Raw genomic sequence first — 19,950 nt, forward strand, 5'->3', positions numbered from 1 at the left:
TCTTCTCTCCTACTCAGAACTGGAGGTGGCCTATTTGTGGATGGGAAAAATTGTGTCCATTTATGAATCCCTGGGGTACCATAATTCCCCAAGATGCAAATAGATCTGAAAGTGATTTTTAAATCTTATAATTTCTTAATTGTGTTTATCATACTTATTTTTACCCTGAGAAACTCCACTGTCAGCTGGAGAGCTGAACATTTAAGATATCAGAGAAGAAAAGCCACAATTACAACTAGTAGAGAGCTGAAAGTGTGGGGTGATTTCTTTTAAATGAGTCGAACATTTCATTTTAAACTCCTGTTTATCTAAAGTATATGTAAAAGACCCTACTAGACTGGAAAGTTTCTTATGTGTTTCTTTCATCTCAACCTGGTCAGAATTTAAATTTCTACTATTCCTACAGTTCAAAAATTACCAAGAAAATTTTTTTCACGACCAACGCATAATAATGTAAGAATGAACATCTTGGGTCAGATGAAAGGCCTGTCACGAAGAGCAAGACGTATTTACAAATAAGTAGTCAAAAAAGCTAAACATTCAATCACATTTCCCCTGAATTTTCATCTAACTTTGCTTAATTTGTGACTTAGAATTTTTTTAAAATCTGGATGGATTTTTCTTCTATGAGTTTGACAGATCAATTTCTAACCTGTGTCAACTTGTATCCAAAACTTCCTAAAGCAGGCAGGTTGATAGCTTAGTTGCATATATTCAGCTTATTTTCAGGCTGTTAAGATGCTTTTTGCATTTTTTGAAAAAATATAAATGCCAAAGCCCATGATATTTGCAGATCATGATTCACTTATAACTGCTCTTTCAAAACTTTGTAGAGAAATCTTGTGGTATATAATAATCTTTCATAAAACTTAGGTGGTTTTTGCAGCCAAGTATGTAATATGTCAAAGACCACTGCAACCTGTTTGGAGACCTGACTGGTCCACTTTAAATGACATAACTAAATTAAAAGTATAACTGTCCAAAGCTGCAGTACAGCTATAGACAAAGTGTATAAATATCTTTTTCTATATATTCATATAATAGATAACGTGAGCTGAAAATGAAACCTCTTACATACTGCTATTTTTCAGGATGAAAAAATGTGGATTAACTGATTGGTTAGAGTGCTGGCCTGGAGTGCTTGGGACAGTGTTTGATCCCCAGTAGTGTCATAGACAATAAATATCTCTTGATTGAGATTAATGTTCCCTTCTAACCTTAGAGGAGTTGTTACCTTGAATTTATTAAAGGTAATGCTGTAAGTGCAGCAGAGTTTCCTACTGAAAGATCTATAGATCTGTGGCAGATAGCAATTCTGGTCATCTGTTTTCAGAGAGTTATTGGAATGGACTATGTAGTTCATGAATGGCTGGTGTCATGGTCAATATGCTTAAAGATACTTCAGCACTGATTTGCATTCATAGTCTAAACTTAATGTGTTGTTTCTAGAAATACAATACCCGCGTAGGAGACAAGGGAACTCAGCTTTCTGGTGGTCAGAAACAACGTATTGCTATTGCCCGAGCTCTTGTACGCCGACCCCAGGTTCTGCTACTGGATGAAGCTACGTCTGCCTTAGATACAGAAAGTGAAAAGGTAATTTAATTATGAGACAGGAGTCTGGGATCTAAATCCGTGTTTCTTTGTATTATGATTATTGTTTTCACTCCCACAGATTAAAGCACAAAGCTGGAAATATGGTGGTTTATGCAAATGACATATTTATGCTAATAATAGACAAATATAAATGTCTCACTCCTCCTTGCAAAAAAACTGTCAAATCTTGCCTTCGTAATTTTTCTCGCTTCTCCCATTGCTCTACAGTCCTTGCTATTGATTTATAACTAATATGCAACTTCCAGTGAAAAAAATTGCTAGAACACATTTCTTTTTCTAAACCCAAAGCTGCAATCTGGTACAAAAGAAGTGCAATCTAGCTGTAAAAAATCAACACAGACTGTACAAAAATACTTAATACTAATGAGGCAAATATGATAACAAATACTATAATTTGAAAAGCTCAAACTAAGTTTTTATTAATTGTAGGCATAAAAACATAGGATTTGAGGGGAAAATGCTATTAAATAATTCCAGGATTCTTTGTTCTCTTAATTATGTGCCAGTTAGGTACAGCAATTTCATCTCTTATTTTATTCTGCATTAATAAACATAAAGAAGAAAGGAAGAAAGGGAGAAAGCTCAGATTCTACCAATGCTAGCTTTAAGAAAAACATGGTTTATGAGACTCCTTGTGAAATCAAAAGAATTAGCACAATAGTAGTTGACCCAAGATTACTGCCTTGACTCCCATATACAACTAATCAGTCATGGCAGGGATCTATGGAGGTTTCTGATCAAGCCTCCTCTTCCTGAAAGGGACAATACTGAAGTCAAACTATGTTAGTTAATGCTATGTCCACTATCATAGAATCATAGAATGGCTGGGGTTGAAAGGGACCTTAAAGTCGAGTTATCCAATTCCACCTCCCTGCCACGGGCATGGATACCCTCAACTAGAACAGGTTGCCCAGAGTTCCATCCAGCCTGGCCTTGAACACCGCCAGGGAAGGGTCAGCCACAGCTTATCTGGGCAACCTGTGCCAGGGCCTCACCACCCTCATAGAGAAGCATAGTAGGGTCCTTGAAGGTCTCCAAGGATTCAACAGGCTCTCGTTTGTCCTTTTTCCCATGCTTAATTATCCTTGCCACTGCAAGGATATTTTTCTTATATCCAGTCTGAACCTCCCCTGCTACCATTTTCTCTTGTTCTCCTACTATGCATCTCAGTAATGAGCCTGGTTCCGTATCATCCTCTTAGCTATCATGGCATCATATGCTATGACAGTTTTGACTCTTTGTCATCACAGGCTGATTTTAAACCAGGAAGCTAAAGCCACAGATATTCCCTTTCCCTCACTCTCACATTACAATTTACTTCACAGATGGCAACTGAGATACATCTCACAACAGCCACCAAATACAGTTCACCTTTTGGTTTTTTCATTGTGCAGATTGTTCAGGAAGCGCTGGATAAAGCCAGAGAAGGTCGCACTTGCATTGTGATAGCTCATCGCCTCTCCACTATCCAAAATGCTGACAAGATTGCCGTGATCCAGAACGGCAAGGTCATAGAGCAAGGGACACATCAGCAGCTCCTGGCAGAAAAAGGCATCTACTATTCTCTGGTCAATGTTCAAAGTGGGTCGTGCAACATGTAAATTAAAGGCAGTACTTATCTCTGAATTGTTACTGTAATTATTTCAATATCAATAGTCGGTCTTGATACTTCTAGTTTTCCACCTTCCTTTCATAAATCCTATGAAAACAAGAAATACTAAGTAAATACGTACCAGTTTCTCACTATTGTTTTCATTATTCAAACCACTCTACTACGTGCCCAAAGCAGAGGCCTACTACACTCATAAAAGTAGAAGCATGCTAAGACAAATGTAGTTAATATTAGCTTGCTTTGAACTCTGTCAAAATCACACTAATCAGGCATGTCTGTAAACAACTTGTAAACATTTTCATGTTCAGTAAAAGTTTTGCTATTGCCAGCAACAAACCTCAAGCCTTATCCTCACTGTGCCTCTGTAAGGCACAGCCAGTCCTGGTCTATTAGGCTTATTATTAACTTATTACAAGAACTTACAGGTCAGCTGGAGCTTGATGCCACATGTTGCATGTTATGGTGTGGAGTTTTAGCCTGGGATGACAGCACAGGTTTTGAAAATATGGGTGCAGGCTGAAAACAAAGGTCCCAGAACTGAAAGTACCTCACTGATGGTCAGTTACGGATCACTGAAGAGGTGCAACCTTAAGAGCTGGGAAAAGTGTAACACAGAAAAATAAGTAGCAGTGAGCAAATCAAGGCCCCTGCTGCAGCCTGGGAAAGTAGTATCTGCAAGTCTCCCAGGGTCCTAGGGGTCAGAGGTCAAGGGCTAAGAATTCTCTGAAGGTGAAAATCTTGAATTTGGGCTTGGAGAAAGGGGAAGAAAGGCACCTTCTTCAGTGTTAGCTTCCTTCACTAAAGAGCTCTTGAACCTGATAACCCTGATGACTAAGATTCTTAAAGACTGAAAGCATCAGTGCTAATTACATGGCATCAACTCTGGAGTGTTGTATATTAGTTGGTAATTTAGGATGACCGTTAAGCACTAACTGCTTTGAATATGTAGTAATAGTGATTAATAATGAAGAACTAACCATTAGCAATGTATACTGTGAATGAATATTTGTACAGTAAAGTTTTGTTTTTAATTAAAATCTGTCCTGATTAATCAGTCTTACATACTTCTGTCATAGCAATTTCTGATTCCCTGAGATTTATACATGTGATCTGCCTTATCTACATGTAGATATTTATACACATAAAGCCTAACTGGTAGGCAGTTAGGCTCATCAATGTACTAATAACACTCTCTAGAATGTTGATTGATGCACTCGTATTCCTCTTGAATCACTTGCCTCTTTTCTTTTGTTCCTGTCTTATCTGGAACACCATTTTGACTAGGAAATTTGTTTCCTATCTGTGTATTACTTGATACAATAAGGTTCTTGTCCATGAGAAAGGCTAATAGTATGCACCATAATATGTTATACTAGCAATTGCAAGGATGGAATGGATATTCTTTAACATTATAATCTGAAGATTCATGTGAGAACATACTTAGGTTTGGTTTTTTACTAAATTACGGATTTTAGTCTTTTACTTTTAAAACTAGTTTTTTTAATTCCTGATAAGACAATTTCTAATTAATGGATTAGCAATGACTGGATTGTTCCCCCAATTTGAATCATTTCAAAGATGCTTGACTTCTTTGACAAACTTAGCTTTTATTGAAAATCAGGCAAGTACTCTAAAAGTTATACCACAGATTAAGTGAAAATGATTTTAGAAAATTTTGTCCATATAGTTTTAAACCTGTTTCAGGTAAAAAGTAAAAACTTTCCAAAACAATCTATTTTCCCCTTCCTTTTTCTTCCACATTTCTAAGGCAGTATTTCTCCTTTTCTTGAGATTTAGACAAAAATTTGCATAATAATTGTAAACCAAGTCACTTTAGGTTGAAAGAGGCTATAAAGAAAGTAAGCACTTTCCTCTATGGATAATGGATATTTGTTTCCAAATGCACCATAAATGTTTAAATATCTATGCTGCTGCTCACAATTGCATTCCTTTCAGAATTTCCCTTCAGATGTCCACTACAACCATATTACTACTATTGTGCTACCACCATATGCCTTATCATGTCATTTTTAGTTTCAATGACAAAAGAACAGACAGGAACACCTCCAAAAATTTCATCTTCACTACATTCTATTTATACACTTTTACATTATAATGCTCGAACCAAAGGAAGGGTGGGCTGATCTAAGACAACTTTGCTTTAAGGACCTTTATTCTATAACCAGGACAGTATCTTTAATTCTAGTTATTTTAATGCAGTAAATTGAAAGCAGGAAGTAAGAAACAGGACCAGAAGCCACCTCAATTCCTTTGCTGTCAATTCCATGCTCTGCACAGATATCAAAAGTAGAGAACAGGAAGGAAAAGAGCAGAACACACAAGGACAACTATTTTTAGTAATCCCTGTTCTTACAAGGTGAGCACATTTCCTTTTGTCTTTGTATGCTTGTTCCTGTGTACATTTCTAGCTGTATTCTGGTAACTAAGGAGATCAGTATACTAACTGTTGCTGGAGATGTCTAGGACAGGATTGCATCTAGCTGAAAGTGAACATTAATGTTCATTTCCTTAAGCAAGACCATCTTCTGCAGGGTTAATGAAGTCTACGGTATGGTTCATCCCATTCTTGAGTTGCTTTCACTAGCAGGCCAGATTAACAACCAACTTGTGTTGTATCTCTTCATGAAAGTCTATGAGTGTGATCATCATAAACACCTACATTGTCATGCTTCAGTGTAGAGAAAATGAGCCACACCTGTATTCAAATAGACTTCTTAAATGCTGCCCTACATAATGTTTCATAAAAGTAGATCTGCAAACACTAGCTGCACCTTTGTATTTACCAAGAGAGAAAAAATTTTAATAGACATACTAGAAATTGTTTGGGGCTGTTTTAAAATGCCCAAACATTTAAAATTATTGATATTTGAGATAATTTAAAGACTGTGCCTGCATGTGTAATGTGTATATACTCTGAGTCTTAGTAGATTTAACTGAAGTGTCCACGAGTAGAAATTATATCATTCATTTGCTTAGTAATGGAGACAAATATATCAACAACTTTTTTAATACAACAAATAATTCTTCTGTGATAAAATAACATGGTCCTTACATCATCTAACAAACAGGAATAGTTTTATTTCCATGTTAATTCTTATCTGGTTCGCAAATAACTTATAAATATGGGGTGAATAACTTCATTAGTGTGGAATCTAAGAAAAAAATAAGGTCAGGATATATAAGATGGTAAAATAAATGATGTTGAAAAAGATGGAATGCATATCTACCTGACACAGTAAGTCCTACTTCTCACCTACTTTGCAAGTGTTTTTAATTAGGTCACCTTTGTTTAAAGCAATATATAAAAAAAACCTCAGGGCAAATTTAGAAAGGATTAAGGCACGATACATGTACAGTGACTAGCATTATAGACTCTCCATTCACCACTATGGCTCTGGCAAGCTGTTTGGTTAAAACTGGCCACCTACTTTTTTCTTTGTGGGCACTCTTGGCTTTCCCCAGTATTAATTTTTTCTTACCTCACTGTTCATATATCACATCTTGAACAGCTTTTGTTTTAGATTAATCAATGGGCTTATTTCATGGCACAAACTCTACAATCATTCCTTGATGTCCACATATTTCATAGTGACGTAAAACAAGGTGTCATTTCCATATTGTTCAAAAAGCAGAAAAAATTTATTCACACATTCCAAGGGACAAGTAGAAGAAGGCACTATGGAATTATGACATGTTTCTCCATCCCCAATGTGAATTCAGCATAGAAATTCCTAATCTAAATTATGTTTTCCCAAGATTTTGTGTTGGGTAGCTCTATAGAAGTTGTATCTCCATGTACTTGTCTATTATTCAGTGTAAAAGAAGATGAGTTATTAAAGATGAGAGTTATTTACATATCTGCTAAATCAGAAACAACTCAGACATTACTCTTCATACAGTTGAGAGTTACCATACAGGATGTTAATATTTCAAGGTTCAGCTTGTTAGCGGTGCATTCAGTGACGCATACAACAATCTAGTTTTGCAGATGTTTATAATTTCATTTCCTGCAATTTCCTAAGCAGCTCAATCATCAGAAACTTAGTTGTTTGCTTGGCTCATTTGAAGCCTTTCCTTTGAAGACATGATCATTTCTAACTCTCATTCTTCCATTATTACCTATGAGACTTTAAAGATGGAAAAAACGTGATTTTCATCTAAAAATATATCCTTGATAAGGCATTCCTGAAATATTCTTCAAATGTTCTATAGAATTCCTTGTAAAAGAATTAAAAGCTAGAAGGATTTTCTGTTTTTGATCTTTCACATCTGTTTCCTTTGAGTTTATGATGAAATGTGTGTATTTTCTTCATTATTACCAATACTATTAATCAATTTTTCTTTCTGTGGTCATGTCTTTAATTTGCCACATGATGGCCTCATTTGTTCAGACAATAGCTAAATTAGACTGCATTTTCTTTTACCAATTTCCTTTTCTTCTTCATCTACATCTTTTTCAACTCCATATATGCAGTGTTCTGTCTAATCCAAACAGCAATATTCTTATAAGCATTTGGTTACTGTCCAGGATCCCCACTCTCTTCTGACGAAGGCAACAGACAATAACTGTTCTTCCCAGCTTGTACTACATTAAGCAGTTCTACTGGAGGCAATCATTGATGGTAGATAACATTTATCTTGGCATTTAACTCAAAGCCTTTCAGTTATTTCTTCTAATTTAATCTTATTTGTCACAAAACATATTAAGATAAAGAAGATTAATGAACAGTCTTCCTGTGTATTGTAAATATTTCTGACTATTACAAGAACAAAGAGGTTTTCATTTAATCTGGATAATTTGATTCCAGATGTAGAGTTTGAGTGCCATTTTCCTCAGTAAAATACTTCTTTAAGAGGTATTATCTTCAACACCACTGTCACTCTACTTTGAATTTCAGGTGCCCTATAATATTTAAAGAACAGATATAGAAATTTGCAAAACAGGGTATTAAAATGTTACATTATGTTAAAGCAAAACTTTTCACCCGCCAGACAACAGGCGCTTTTCCACTGATATCAGTATTTTAATAATAGAAGATTAAATAGCTAATAGAAGATTAAAACATTACATAATTGCTTGATCTCACAGCTGTGGACAGGAAATTGAGTGTTTGGTTTAATTTAATATAACACAGTCTTTAAAACAGATGTACAGTGCACTTTTATGTTGCTTAATGAAACTGGCTGCAGTGAAGACACAGACATGGTTTTTGTCACTCTACACTGAGGAAAAATCTGTTTCTAGGATGAAATTTCTTCACAAGAAGAAATATCTGGTGAGTATATTCAGAATTATCATAAAGGAAAACTGCTCTGAGGATATGCTCTCATTCCCCAAAAAAATAATTAATGGAATTACACAATTTAAAACTTTCCGCTCCCAGCTGCAAAGAAAATGTACATCAATTCAGTCAGTAAATAGTTTACTGCTTGAAACACAAAGCCAGAATTGACATTTCTGGCTCACAGAACTCTGTCATAGCTGTCTGCTCCTGCTAATCCAGCTTTAGGAGTTTATTTGTGTGTTGTTGCTTGTGCAGCTGAGCACTGGCCATTACTATGGTTCCTGTACTACTACCTACAAGCATCATAACAGCAGCTCCAGTCCACCTACTTATAATTCCTTGTCTCCTTCCCGTAGTTAGAGCACCTCTTCCAGGTGCTTGCCTAGGTATTCCCATTTCAAGTCCAAAAGCAAAATATGAGAATATTCATGCAAATAAAAGGAACTTCTATCTCAGATTAAGTCAACAAAAGTTATGGACTCTTGTTTTCATCTACAGCTTTTGTTTCTATATACTCAAAGCTTATTACAAATGTCAAGCTTCAGAGTATCTGCATATCGGTAAGAAATATTACACCTGTCTCAGGAGGAATCATTTCAACATTTTCAAGGGGTTTTGCCTGCTGACTTCAGTTTCAGAGATGATAAATAGTTGACAAACTGGCCACATACTTGGATTCCAGCCTACAGACTGAGGTTATATATCTTAGGTACCCAAGTAGAATTCTTTATCTGTTTATCATTATACACAGTAAGTCAAAGTTGTCATCTTAAAAAGTCTATATTAGGGAATTCACATAATTCCCTAATTAACTGGATACCTGAACATTGTGATACCAATTTCTGTTATTGAATTATGTGTTTTCTATGTTTATAGAGGAAGCTATGTTGTACTAATTGGTCACAGCAAATTACTTATCTTTACCTCATTGTCTTCAATGCATTTGACCTAGAAAATCCATTTTCTATTGCACAGTTGTTCTCCAGCTATAGCTATATGAAAACTGATATGGACTTTTGTTTCTAAGTTTCATCAAGAAGAAGGATCAAATGAACTGTTGCCAAATTAGTCCTGAGATGTTCCAGACTGTTAGGTTTATTACCATTCCTTAAATGATAATAAAATATATATCTAGGATGTCCATGCCAAAGAACAGCTTTCATGACTTAAAATAATTCTCAATAATGCACCAATGAACTTCTCATTTTGGTTGACAATGTATGTCCATACACATTACTCTTCTTAGTTGTATCCAGTAACAGAACAAGAAGTGATGGGCCAAATTCTGTCTGAATGTGAGAAAATAGTTAATGATTGTGAGGGTGGCTGAACACTGGAACAGGCTGATTAGAGAGGTTGAGGAGTCTACATTTAGATATTCTAAATTAGAAGAGACAGAGTCCCAAGACACACAGTCTACTTGATCCTCCTTGAACTAGGGTTTGGACTAGAAGATCTCCAGAGGTCCCCATAAACTCAGCCATTCTGTGATTCTGTGCAGGAAAAATCATGGTCAACCATGTGGATCCAACCAATTAGAGATTCACTTTGCATGTCACATCACAAGCTGTATTAAGAAAATAGTCATAAAAATAATGCTTGAAAATCACTTGCTAAACTGCCCAAAAAGTGCATCAAAGTATCTTGCACCTCAGAGATGTCTGGAATATGGCAGAAGGAATGTTTTAGAAATATTTTATGACCTCTGCTTTCATCCCCAGTGACTGACAATCTGAGCCAAGGAATCAGCTATTTTTTTTTTCTCCCCAAGGAGAGAGAGGGGTGTTTTTCACTTTTACCAACAAGCCATCACTTCTAATTTTGACAGCACAACAGCAAGCCATGCCTTCACTCAATGAAAGATAGGGACTGCCAGACTTTTGTGTTAGAACTTGCAGCAGTAGTGTGTACAACATCATCATGTTTAGAAGTTCTACTTAACACAAGTTTGGATACAGGACAAGCATCTAAATACTGGAATGTGAGCCAATAAATGAAATAGATGTTATTTCTGTCAGTTGTTTTATCTGGTTGTTCAGAAGACCAGGTTAAAGAAGAAAAAGAAACTATTGCAAAGCTTGCCTGAATAAATATACTTCAATCTTCATCCTTTAAAAAAACCCCTAACAATTGAGAGAGAATTACAGATCTTCTGTAACTGTGCTCACTTATTGATAATACTTCCTTCCAGCTACTAACTACTGAAAGGACTGCCTTCACAATGACTACATATGTAGTGATTTGGCAATGTAACTTCTACTTTCAAGTCATATATCAAACAGTATTAAAATCTTTGTATAGTTTATGAGTATTATACAAGTTATCTAAATGCTATATATAAAATATAGAACCATAGAATCTTTGAATAAAATCACAGAATCATTTAGTTTGGAAAAGACCTTTAAGATCATTGAGGTGAACCTTAAACTAACACTGACAAGTCCACCACTAAACCATGCCCCTCAGTACCACATCTACATGTCCTGTAAATACCTTCAGGAATGGTGACTCAACTACTTCCCTGGGAAGCTTGATCCAGTGATTGATAACTCTTTCGGTGAAGAAATTTTTCCTAATATCCAATTTAAATCTCCCCTGGTGCCACTTGAGGCCATTTTCTCTTGCCCTGAAAAGAGTGTTATTGTGAACACAAATGTTAGTGTGCAATGGCTGGGTGGGACTGTGTAAGTTACTCCTTCCTTTCACTGATGTTTTGCATTTTTAACTCTATTTCTTAATTTACACCAATGAAAACTTAAGGTCTTTAACATTTATTTGCCTTGGTTGCTCATCCCTGACAGCAAATCTGTGAGTAACCTGGACTGGCAGGTTCATGCCTTTATGAGTAGTTACTTTGCAATGACACCTGCTATGCATCATTATAAGGTAACAACATCTCAGATTCCACAGCCCTGTATCATGCTAAAATGTCATTAGAAATCTAAATGATGGAGTGGTTTTTTTTCCCTTTTCTTGACATGTTTTCTGCACAGGAACCTCAAACTGACAGTATCCAATGCTGGCTATAAACTGAGCCCTGTTAAGCAGAATTTGGAATTCCACATCGTTTTCTTCAATTATCCTGTTAGGCAGGATGTTAAGGTATTATGCATAGCTTTGATGTAGATTCCTTTTAAGATAACTGCCTTACAGAAAAACAGTTGCTATTTTATTTTATCTAGAATTAATAACACATTTTACCCAGAACCTGTTAGACAAGAAAGTTAAGAGCCCACATTGTAATATAAAATGTAACTACAATAAATTCCCACTAAAAGCTAAAAGGTTGGAGGTCCTTATAAGTCACAAATATAATTAAAACCTCTAATTTTCATTATGTTTATTTTAACCCAGTAAAATGTTATATCAGCACACTGATCTTCCAAAGTGTCCACACTGAAAGTTTGGTAGAAGTATTTCTCTGAGAAAATAGCAGCAGATGCAGTACATCCTTTACTGCATTTACAATGCAAAGCTTGACCTCTGAAGGAGTAGGCTGCTTTTTTCAAGAGCTCTTTACTAAGGTAAGTCTTGATGGAATTCACTGGGGAAGAGGTCTGAATGATTTCGGAAAATACTTTTATTAAGAATGCCTTGGAAAATCTTCTGCCTTTTCAGTGTGGAGGAAGTCCACTTTCACTCATCTACACACAGGGATCTTATCAAATTTTGTTCAGGTAGAATACAAAGACAGAGAAGAACAGGGGTTTCTTACTCAACTTTTAAAGAAATAGACAAAATACTTGACCTTACCAGTTTCTAAAGCTGAAATACTCTGACACTTACATTAGTTGCCATTAGAACCAATATAAAGAGCATGACAGCTACTCTTCTCTATGAATTCTGCATCAAGTTCTAAAATGTTTATCAGATAATCTAGCATTAGAGAAGGGCTTTGGTTTTTACTTCTTCCTGTATCTATTATTGAGGTCACCTTTTCAGCACTTAATCCTGGTGAGAAAGAGTGAAGGATGTTGCATAACAAATCAAAAAGTAACTGATGAGCAAACCATGAGATGCCAGGGAACATAGTGTATTAATGGAAATGCCATTGCGTTCTGCTAAGTTGCCTTTGCCTTCTGACACACCCCCACAAAAGGCAGCCCAGGGAGCGCCAGCACCCAGGAGCACCATGAACAGGGTGCGGTGCATCAGCCAGGGCGTGACGTGGCAGTTGGCGCGGGACGACACGGGGAGTTTACCTCTTCAAAGGAGGGATATTTCACTGGCTGAGTGGGAGACCCGAATTACACATAAACCAGCACCCAGCACCATGCAGTGACAGGTCAAGGCCGCCATCCTACCTGACCCTCCAGGCTGGCTGGTGGGCACTCATCTGAGAACACAGACTTCACCACTGGCTGGGGGGTCTGCACCAACCAGATGGAGCTGCTGAAGGCAGAGGTTGCTGTGCAGACCTCAGGCTGCAGGAAGGGCCTAGACCTTTCTCCCAGGACAGGGATGGGCAGCAAACCTGCTTTCAAAAGTTGTGCCTGGGTGGAGGACCTCCTGCAGTGAGTGGTTGAGCTGCAGAAGGCAGTGAGGAGGCTGTGTAACACCAGGGAGGCTGAGAAGCACTTAGATAGCTGGCTCCTAGAGCAGTGGAGAGCTCAACGTGAACTAAAAGCTAAATATTCCCAAGCAGTTTTTGGGATCCATGTGGGTTATGCTTTATTAACATCCAGCAAAGTAATTAAAAAACAAATTGGGGGGTTTCTTCAAGACCAGCTGCTACATGTTGACTGCCATGTAGATATAACTTATAAACCACATAGTCAATTGAAAAAAGTGCCAATCCTGTATTTCTTGTTGTGTGCTCTAAGAAACTGCATGGGCCATTTACAAAACAGTTCCACCTATTCCCCGGGATGAATCTACCATACCCATTGGGTTTTTCCCTCCCTCTCTTTCTCACTACACATCTGTGCTTATTCTCTGGGTGAACACGAATTCCCACTGCTGCATAACCATTTTCAGCAGTGATCACAGTTTATCTGTCAGCAGTGTCTTCAGAAAACATTTTTCCACCATATGCTATTCTACCTCAGGAGAAGCACCTTACTCTGCCCACTGTGCAGGGTTGTGTCTGGAAGACACAAGACAACACCATCTATGGTCTCATCTTCAAAGAGAGATTTAGTCCCTAATGTTTATTTAGATACCTGATTACAGCTAATTTCATCAAAAGTCAGACTCTTTGTCCAGTAGCCCTAACTCCTGATCATTCACACTGCTCTGAGAAACTGCACTAGGTGGCACAGGCTGGGCTCTTTCTTCCAATCCATGCTCTGCAAAGTGAATCTCAGAGACAGGAGGGCAGAGAGCTCCTAGTTGAGATATATTTGGTGCGATCCCAACTACACGCAGCAACATAAAAGTTATACAGCTGGTTTAAACAAGTTAGTTAGCCTCTCACCTCCCCCATCGATCTTCAAAATATGTCGTAGAGTGAGATGAATCTCCCTGTTGATGTTTCTGGCAGAGTGTACCAGAAAGACTTGCTCAGACTAGACTAGCTCTCATTGCTGATGTTAAGCAAGACGACGCTGAGCTGATGTGTGCCAAGAATTCATTTGTCCTCTTACCTACTTCTTCTTTTCCTTGCTGTGCTAAGCAGGTACCTCTACAGAAGGTTCACACCAGATCTAGAGCAGTCCCCCTTTTCCTGCAGGCTTTACCAAACCTCACTGTTTTTGTGGATGGGGCATTCTGGATTTTACAACAAGGGACCTTAACTTGATTTTCTTCTACATTTTGATGTGATTTTAACTTGTGAAGCTTTCTGACTGCCAAGAAAGTGCATACCATTTTTTATAGGATGATTTGAATGGCTGGCACTTCCAGTTCTTAGTCTAAGAGAATAGAATTTACTACAATTTTGTTAATGTGCAAGTCATTTTTTCACCTTTTTTTTCATAGTTTTTATCATATTGTGTGCTATTGACCTAACTGGATTGCTCCCAAAGGTACCTCCAGCTTTGCAGTGTTTTCTCAGCAGAGAAACTTTAAGAGGTAAAAAGCTTCCCCAAAGACTGCTAAGCTTCATATTTTAAAACTTCATGTTAAATAAAATATAAATTTTAATTCAAAGTTATAAAATACAGACATTCTAAGGAAAAAATATTCAAAAATCCAACATGAAAAATAAATTATGTGAGAAGATGAAAATCAAGATTGTGACAGAAATAAAGCTCTGTAGCTGATCATTTCTCAGACTACTTTTCCAAAATCATAGGACTATAAAATGGCTCAGGTTGGAGAGGACCTTCGTGGCTCATGTAGTCCAACACCCACACAATGCAGCATGGAATCTGAGGTCAGACCATGTTGCTCAGGGCCATGTCCTGTTGGGTTTGGAATACCTCCAAGAAGACTCCACACCCTCCTCAAGTTAGCTGTTCCAGTGCCTCCCACCCTCATTGTGAAAACTCAGACTTTTCTATGCAAGTACTTTTGCAAATCACCACATCTTAGTGACTCAGGCACCTGAAGTTTTGTCATTTAGACATGGTCTGTCTTGAATATTTTCCTTATCTCTCAAGCTGTCACCAGAACTTCTCAAACAGTTTCTCTCAGGCCGTAACTTTGAAGCAGCTGGAAGTATTCTTCATGGCTCTTTCCTCATGTTGAATTCCCTGTTGTTGACTTTCTGATTCTCTTTTCATTTAATGTCTATCTATATCATTTTTGCATTTCAAAGAGGCTTTCTGGTGGGATTCTTCAGTTAACACAGTTAACTCTCCTGTATGTTTTCAGAAGAATTTAACATGACCAAAAAATGGGGGGAAAAAATAATGTGGCTAAAATGTCCCCTCCCCCTTGTAAGTGTTAATGTGTTGGCAAGTTTTTCACTGAGTATTAAGACGACTTAATGAAAAGTCAATACTTCTTTTGTGTCCTGGTTTCAGCTAGGATAGAGTTAATTTTCTTTCTAGCAGCTGGTAGAATGCCTTGTTTGGGAGTTAGGATGAGAGCAGTGCTGATAACACACTGAAGCTTTCAGTTGTGGCCAAGCAGTGAAGGCCTTTTCAGTTGTTCGTATCGCCATGCCGCCCACCCCCTCTTAGAGAGAGCAGCTGCGTGGTGCTCAGCTCTCAACTGGGGCAAAACCACAACAGTTGCTTTGGTAAAATTACACAGTTCTTATCAATCTTCCATTTGCTTAACAGAAATTGCTGTTCTAAACAGAATTCATAATAATTTGAAAGTAGGGGATAATTCAGAATCATGGAATTACAGAATGGTTTGGGTTGAAAGGCACCTCAGAGATCATCTAGTTCCAACTTTCCTTGTCATGGGCAGGGACACCCTCCACTAGACCATGTTGCCCAAAGCCCCATCCAGGCAGCCACAGCTTCTTTGGGCAGCCTGTGCCAGGGCCTTGCCACACTCACAGTAAGGATTTATTTCTAATATCTAAACCAAATCTACACTCTTTCAATTAAAAACTATTACCTCTCATCCTATCACTACACTTCTTCATAAAGAGTCCCTCCCAATCTTTCCTGTGGGCCCGCTTTAAGTATTGGAAGGCCGTTATAAGGTCTCCCTGAAGCCTTCTCTTCTCTAGACTGAACAAGCCAAACTCTCTCAGCCTGTCCTCATAGGAGAGTTACTCCAGCTCTCTGATAATCTTTGTGGCCCTACTCTGGACTCACTCCAGCAGGTCCATGTTGTTCTTGTTCTGGGGATCCCAGAGCTGAACATGGTACTCCAGGTGGGGTTTCACGAGAGCAGGGTAGCAGTGGAGAATCATATTCCTTTTGATGCACATCAGGATGCGATTGGCTTTCTGACATTGCACTTGGCCTTGTTGAACTTCATGAGGCTCAAACAGACCCACCTCTCAAGCCTGTCAAGGTCTCTCTGGACGGCCATAGACAATTTTTAGCATCATACTATGTTTTATTTCAGGCACCAGGAACTGAGGATCAGTTACAGGGAGAAGTTAGCGCACCAGCTGTCTCAGAGGAAGCACAGAAAGGATTAATCCTGACTGAACAGAAAAGACAATCCAGTCAGAAAAACATGAAATGTTCAGAATGCAGCATGATGAACTCAGTGTAAAAGCTGTTCAGCTTCTGAGTGAGCCTGTGTTCTTACCAGCGTACGTTTTCCATAACTAATGGGACAAGAAAGAACTGTGTCCCCTCTCAAGAAGGAGTAACTTTTTGACAGAATGTGCAAAGGCAGCCTACATGGCTGGTTAAAGCCTCATAAATGGACAAGTTGCACAAGAGTTCTATGGAAACAGACTTTTCCCCTGAAGCTAAAATTAATTTTTTGTTTTGATACTTGAAGTAGTATATTTGAGTAATATTATGAAACAGAATTTCTTGACTATGGGAATAGCCTAAGTGGCAAGTTAATTCATTTAATTATAGCACAAAACCAAAACCGGGTAATTAGTCATGTAACTCAAATAACACACCCTGAATAGAGAACAATTTTTGTCTAAATATTTTGCTATCTCTTGACTAAGATGTCTGAAATAAATGCATGAAGATTAAGATATAATTATCAAGCTGGCTAATGGCCTAAACTTGTGAGAGATCATATTCAGCAATGAGTAAAGAGCAGCTCTTCTAACATTCAATACCATCAAATGGAAAAAGAGGTTTAAATTCACAACCTCTTTTTCTGGGTAGTCCCACAAGGGCTAAGTGGGATTTCACAGTATCACAGTATTGTAGGGGTTGGAAGGGACCTTGAGAGATCATCGGGTCCAACCCCCCTGTCAGATTTGTGACTAATCGTTTCAGGGAAAAGCACGAATTGTTGTTTTTGGCAGAAATCAGAGTTTATATAGCATTAATTTCCTTCTTCTGTTATGTTATTAATATTGGATACTGAGTAAGAATTGCTGCAGTTAATTAATATGATTTATAAAGATCAATTAGCTTGGGGTTCCAAATGTGGAATATGGGATAAGGAACATATTACAAACAATACACACATCCTTTTCTTTCCTTCACAAAAGTATTATATTTGTCCTTATGGAATCCTTTATTTTAGGATAAAAGGACACCTCCAGTTCATTTTTTTTTAAATTATGGAGTTCAATAAAAATGAATGGCCATACTTTGTTATCAGAACTTTATGTGCAATTATCAATGGAGCCTTACAACCTGTATTTTCAGTCACCATTTTTACTTCAAAAAGAAGTAAAAATCTTCATTGTATGCTTTATGCTTTGTCATTATTTCCTAATTAGCTTGGTTACCTTTCTGATAAATCAATAAAGTAATTTTTTTTCTATTTGCACTGCAAAGGTGAGGAACATGCAAAGCTCCTCAATATGGTGAATGCAGAATATCTGCTCAATGTCTCACAGAGCAATGATGCAAACTGCACATCCACAGGCAGATCAGCACACTGACACTGAATGACCCAGCCTCTCAGAGGGTATGCTGTGACACAGAGCAATGCAAAAGCAACAAGGTGAAAGGGATGTGATATAATACCTCCAAGCAGACTTTTCATTATAGAGAGTATCTGTAAACCTGACTTTAGGGGCTAGAAAATGAAGTGACATTCTCAAGCAAGCCACACATTATTTGTACTGGTGGGAATTTTCTAAGACTGTCAAAAGACACTTCTTTGTTGGAAAGGTATTAATATTGATACAGTACAGGATATTATTATGGCTTATCAGTGCACAAGAGAGACAAACTGTGTGTAAGAGTACAGGATATGTGTTCATGTGTGCTTGTGTACTCATATATGTGGCACTGTATTACACCGAATCACACAGAATCACAGAATCACAAGGTTGGAAAAGACTTTTAAGATCATCGAGTCCAACCATTTCTGTCCTGTGCTAAACCATATCCCTGAGTACCTCATCTGCCCTTTTTTGAAACACATCCAGGGATGGTGACTCAACCCCCTCCCTGGGCAGCCTGTTCCAGGCCCTGACAACTCTTTCAGTAAAACATTTTGTTCTAACATCTAATCTAAACCTGCCCTGGCACAGCTTCATGCCATTTCCCCTTGTTCTATCTCCTGTCACCTGGCTGAAGAGACCATCGCCCACCTCTCTGCAACCTCCTTTCAGGTAGTTGTAGGTGATGATAAGGTCTCCCCTCAGCCTCCTCTTCTCCAAGCTAAACAGGCTCAGCTCCCTCAGCCACTCCTCATATGATTTGCCCTCCAGCCCCTTCACCAGCCTGGTTGCCCTTCTCTGCACTTGCTCAAGGACCTCAATGTCCTTCTTATGGTGAGGAGCCCAGAACTGGACACAGTACTGGAGGTGTGGCCTCACCAGTGCCGAGTACAGGGACACAATCACCTCCCTAGACCTCCTGGCCACACTATTTTTGATAAAAGCCAGGATGCCATTGGCCTTCTTGGCCACCTGGGCACACTGCTGGCTCATATTCAGCCTGCAGTCAACCAACACCCCCGGGTCCTTCTCTGCCTGACAGCTGTCTAGCCAAACACCACCCAGAAATGCATGGCTACACCCAGAAATGCATGGCTACACTACCTGCATGAGTTGTAGCGTACAAAGATTAACTTACCTGTCTGCTATGGAAATCTGGATCCGTTTAAAAGCAAATGCAGCCCTGGGAGATGATCCTCAGGTTCATGTTTGGCTGTTTGTGGATGAGGGTCTCAGTCTTGTTTTCTCCCATTTTTCACAGTTTCACCACAAAGCAAGAAAAGGGAACAAATTAAAACAAAGCAACATCTGCATTTACTGGTGGGGGTTTTTTTTCAGCTGTATTATCTAGTATGAAATATACCAAAATCTTAAATTTCTTGTGGTCCTACATGAGGTGTTACCTTCTAAGGAACTGTTTGGGAAAAGAGTGTTATGTTGGTGTTATATTTCAGCTTTCAATGCAAAAAGTAACAGGAAACCTTCCTGAGGGAAGTGGAACATGTTAGGCAGTTGCAATATTTCAATGTAAAAGTATGATGATGGCTTAAATATACTGCATTTTTAACATTCATTTAGCCACTGCTGAGATAAATAAGTCAATGGAAGCTTTATAAAGAATATTATTTACATATTAAAGCAAACTCTCCATAGAATGTATTTTTTTGTTAACATACAGAAAATAAACTACAGAAGTGTGATTATTGCCAAGTCTTAAACAAAAAATGGGCCTATAAAATGTAACACATCATAATAGTATCAGAGTCCTTATTTCTTTCTTGATGGTCCTTATGGGTTCCTTCCAACTCAGTACATTCTATAACTAATCATTGTTTAACACACAATAATCTTCAGCCAGTGACTCCATACATGCTATTCTAGAGTCTTAAAACACACCTCAGCATTTTGCAGTTGCAAATCGCAATAATCACAGAATCATAGAATGCATTAGGTTGGAAGTGACCTTTAAAGGTCACCCAGTCCAACCCCCACGCAGTAAAAAGGGACACCTTTAACTGGATCAGTCATCA

General features: G+C 38.0%; 1 protein-coding gene across 1 annotated transcript in view; it reads left to right on the top strand.

Moving 5' to 3' along the window:
* The window catches only part of LOC311188675 (ATP-dependent translocase ABCB1-like), a 36,687-nt gene extending 33,450 nt beyond the window's left edge, over window positions 1–3,237 (top strand). The window contains exons 28-29 of the mRNA XM_084260143.1: window positions 1,450–1,596; window positions 3,012–3,237. Coding sequence (XP_084116269.1) covers window positions 1,450–1,596; window positions 3,012–3,218 — 354 coding nt within the window. The 3' untranslated portion in view covers window positions 3,219–3,237. The remainder of the gene's footprint in view (window positions 1–1,449; window positions 1,597–3,011) is intronic.
* The last annotated feature ends 16,713 nt before the right edge of the window (window positions 3,238–19,950 follow it).

This window comes from Gallinula chloropus (genome assembly GCF_964237585.1).
Source record: "Gallinula chloropus genome assembly, chromosome: 2".
Classification (NCBI taxonomy): Eukaryota; Metazoa; Chordata; class Aves; order Gruiformes; family Rallidae; genus Gallinula; species Gallinula chloropus.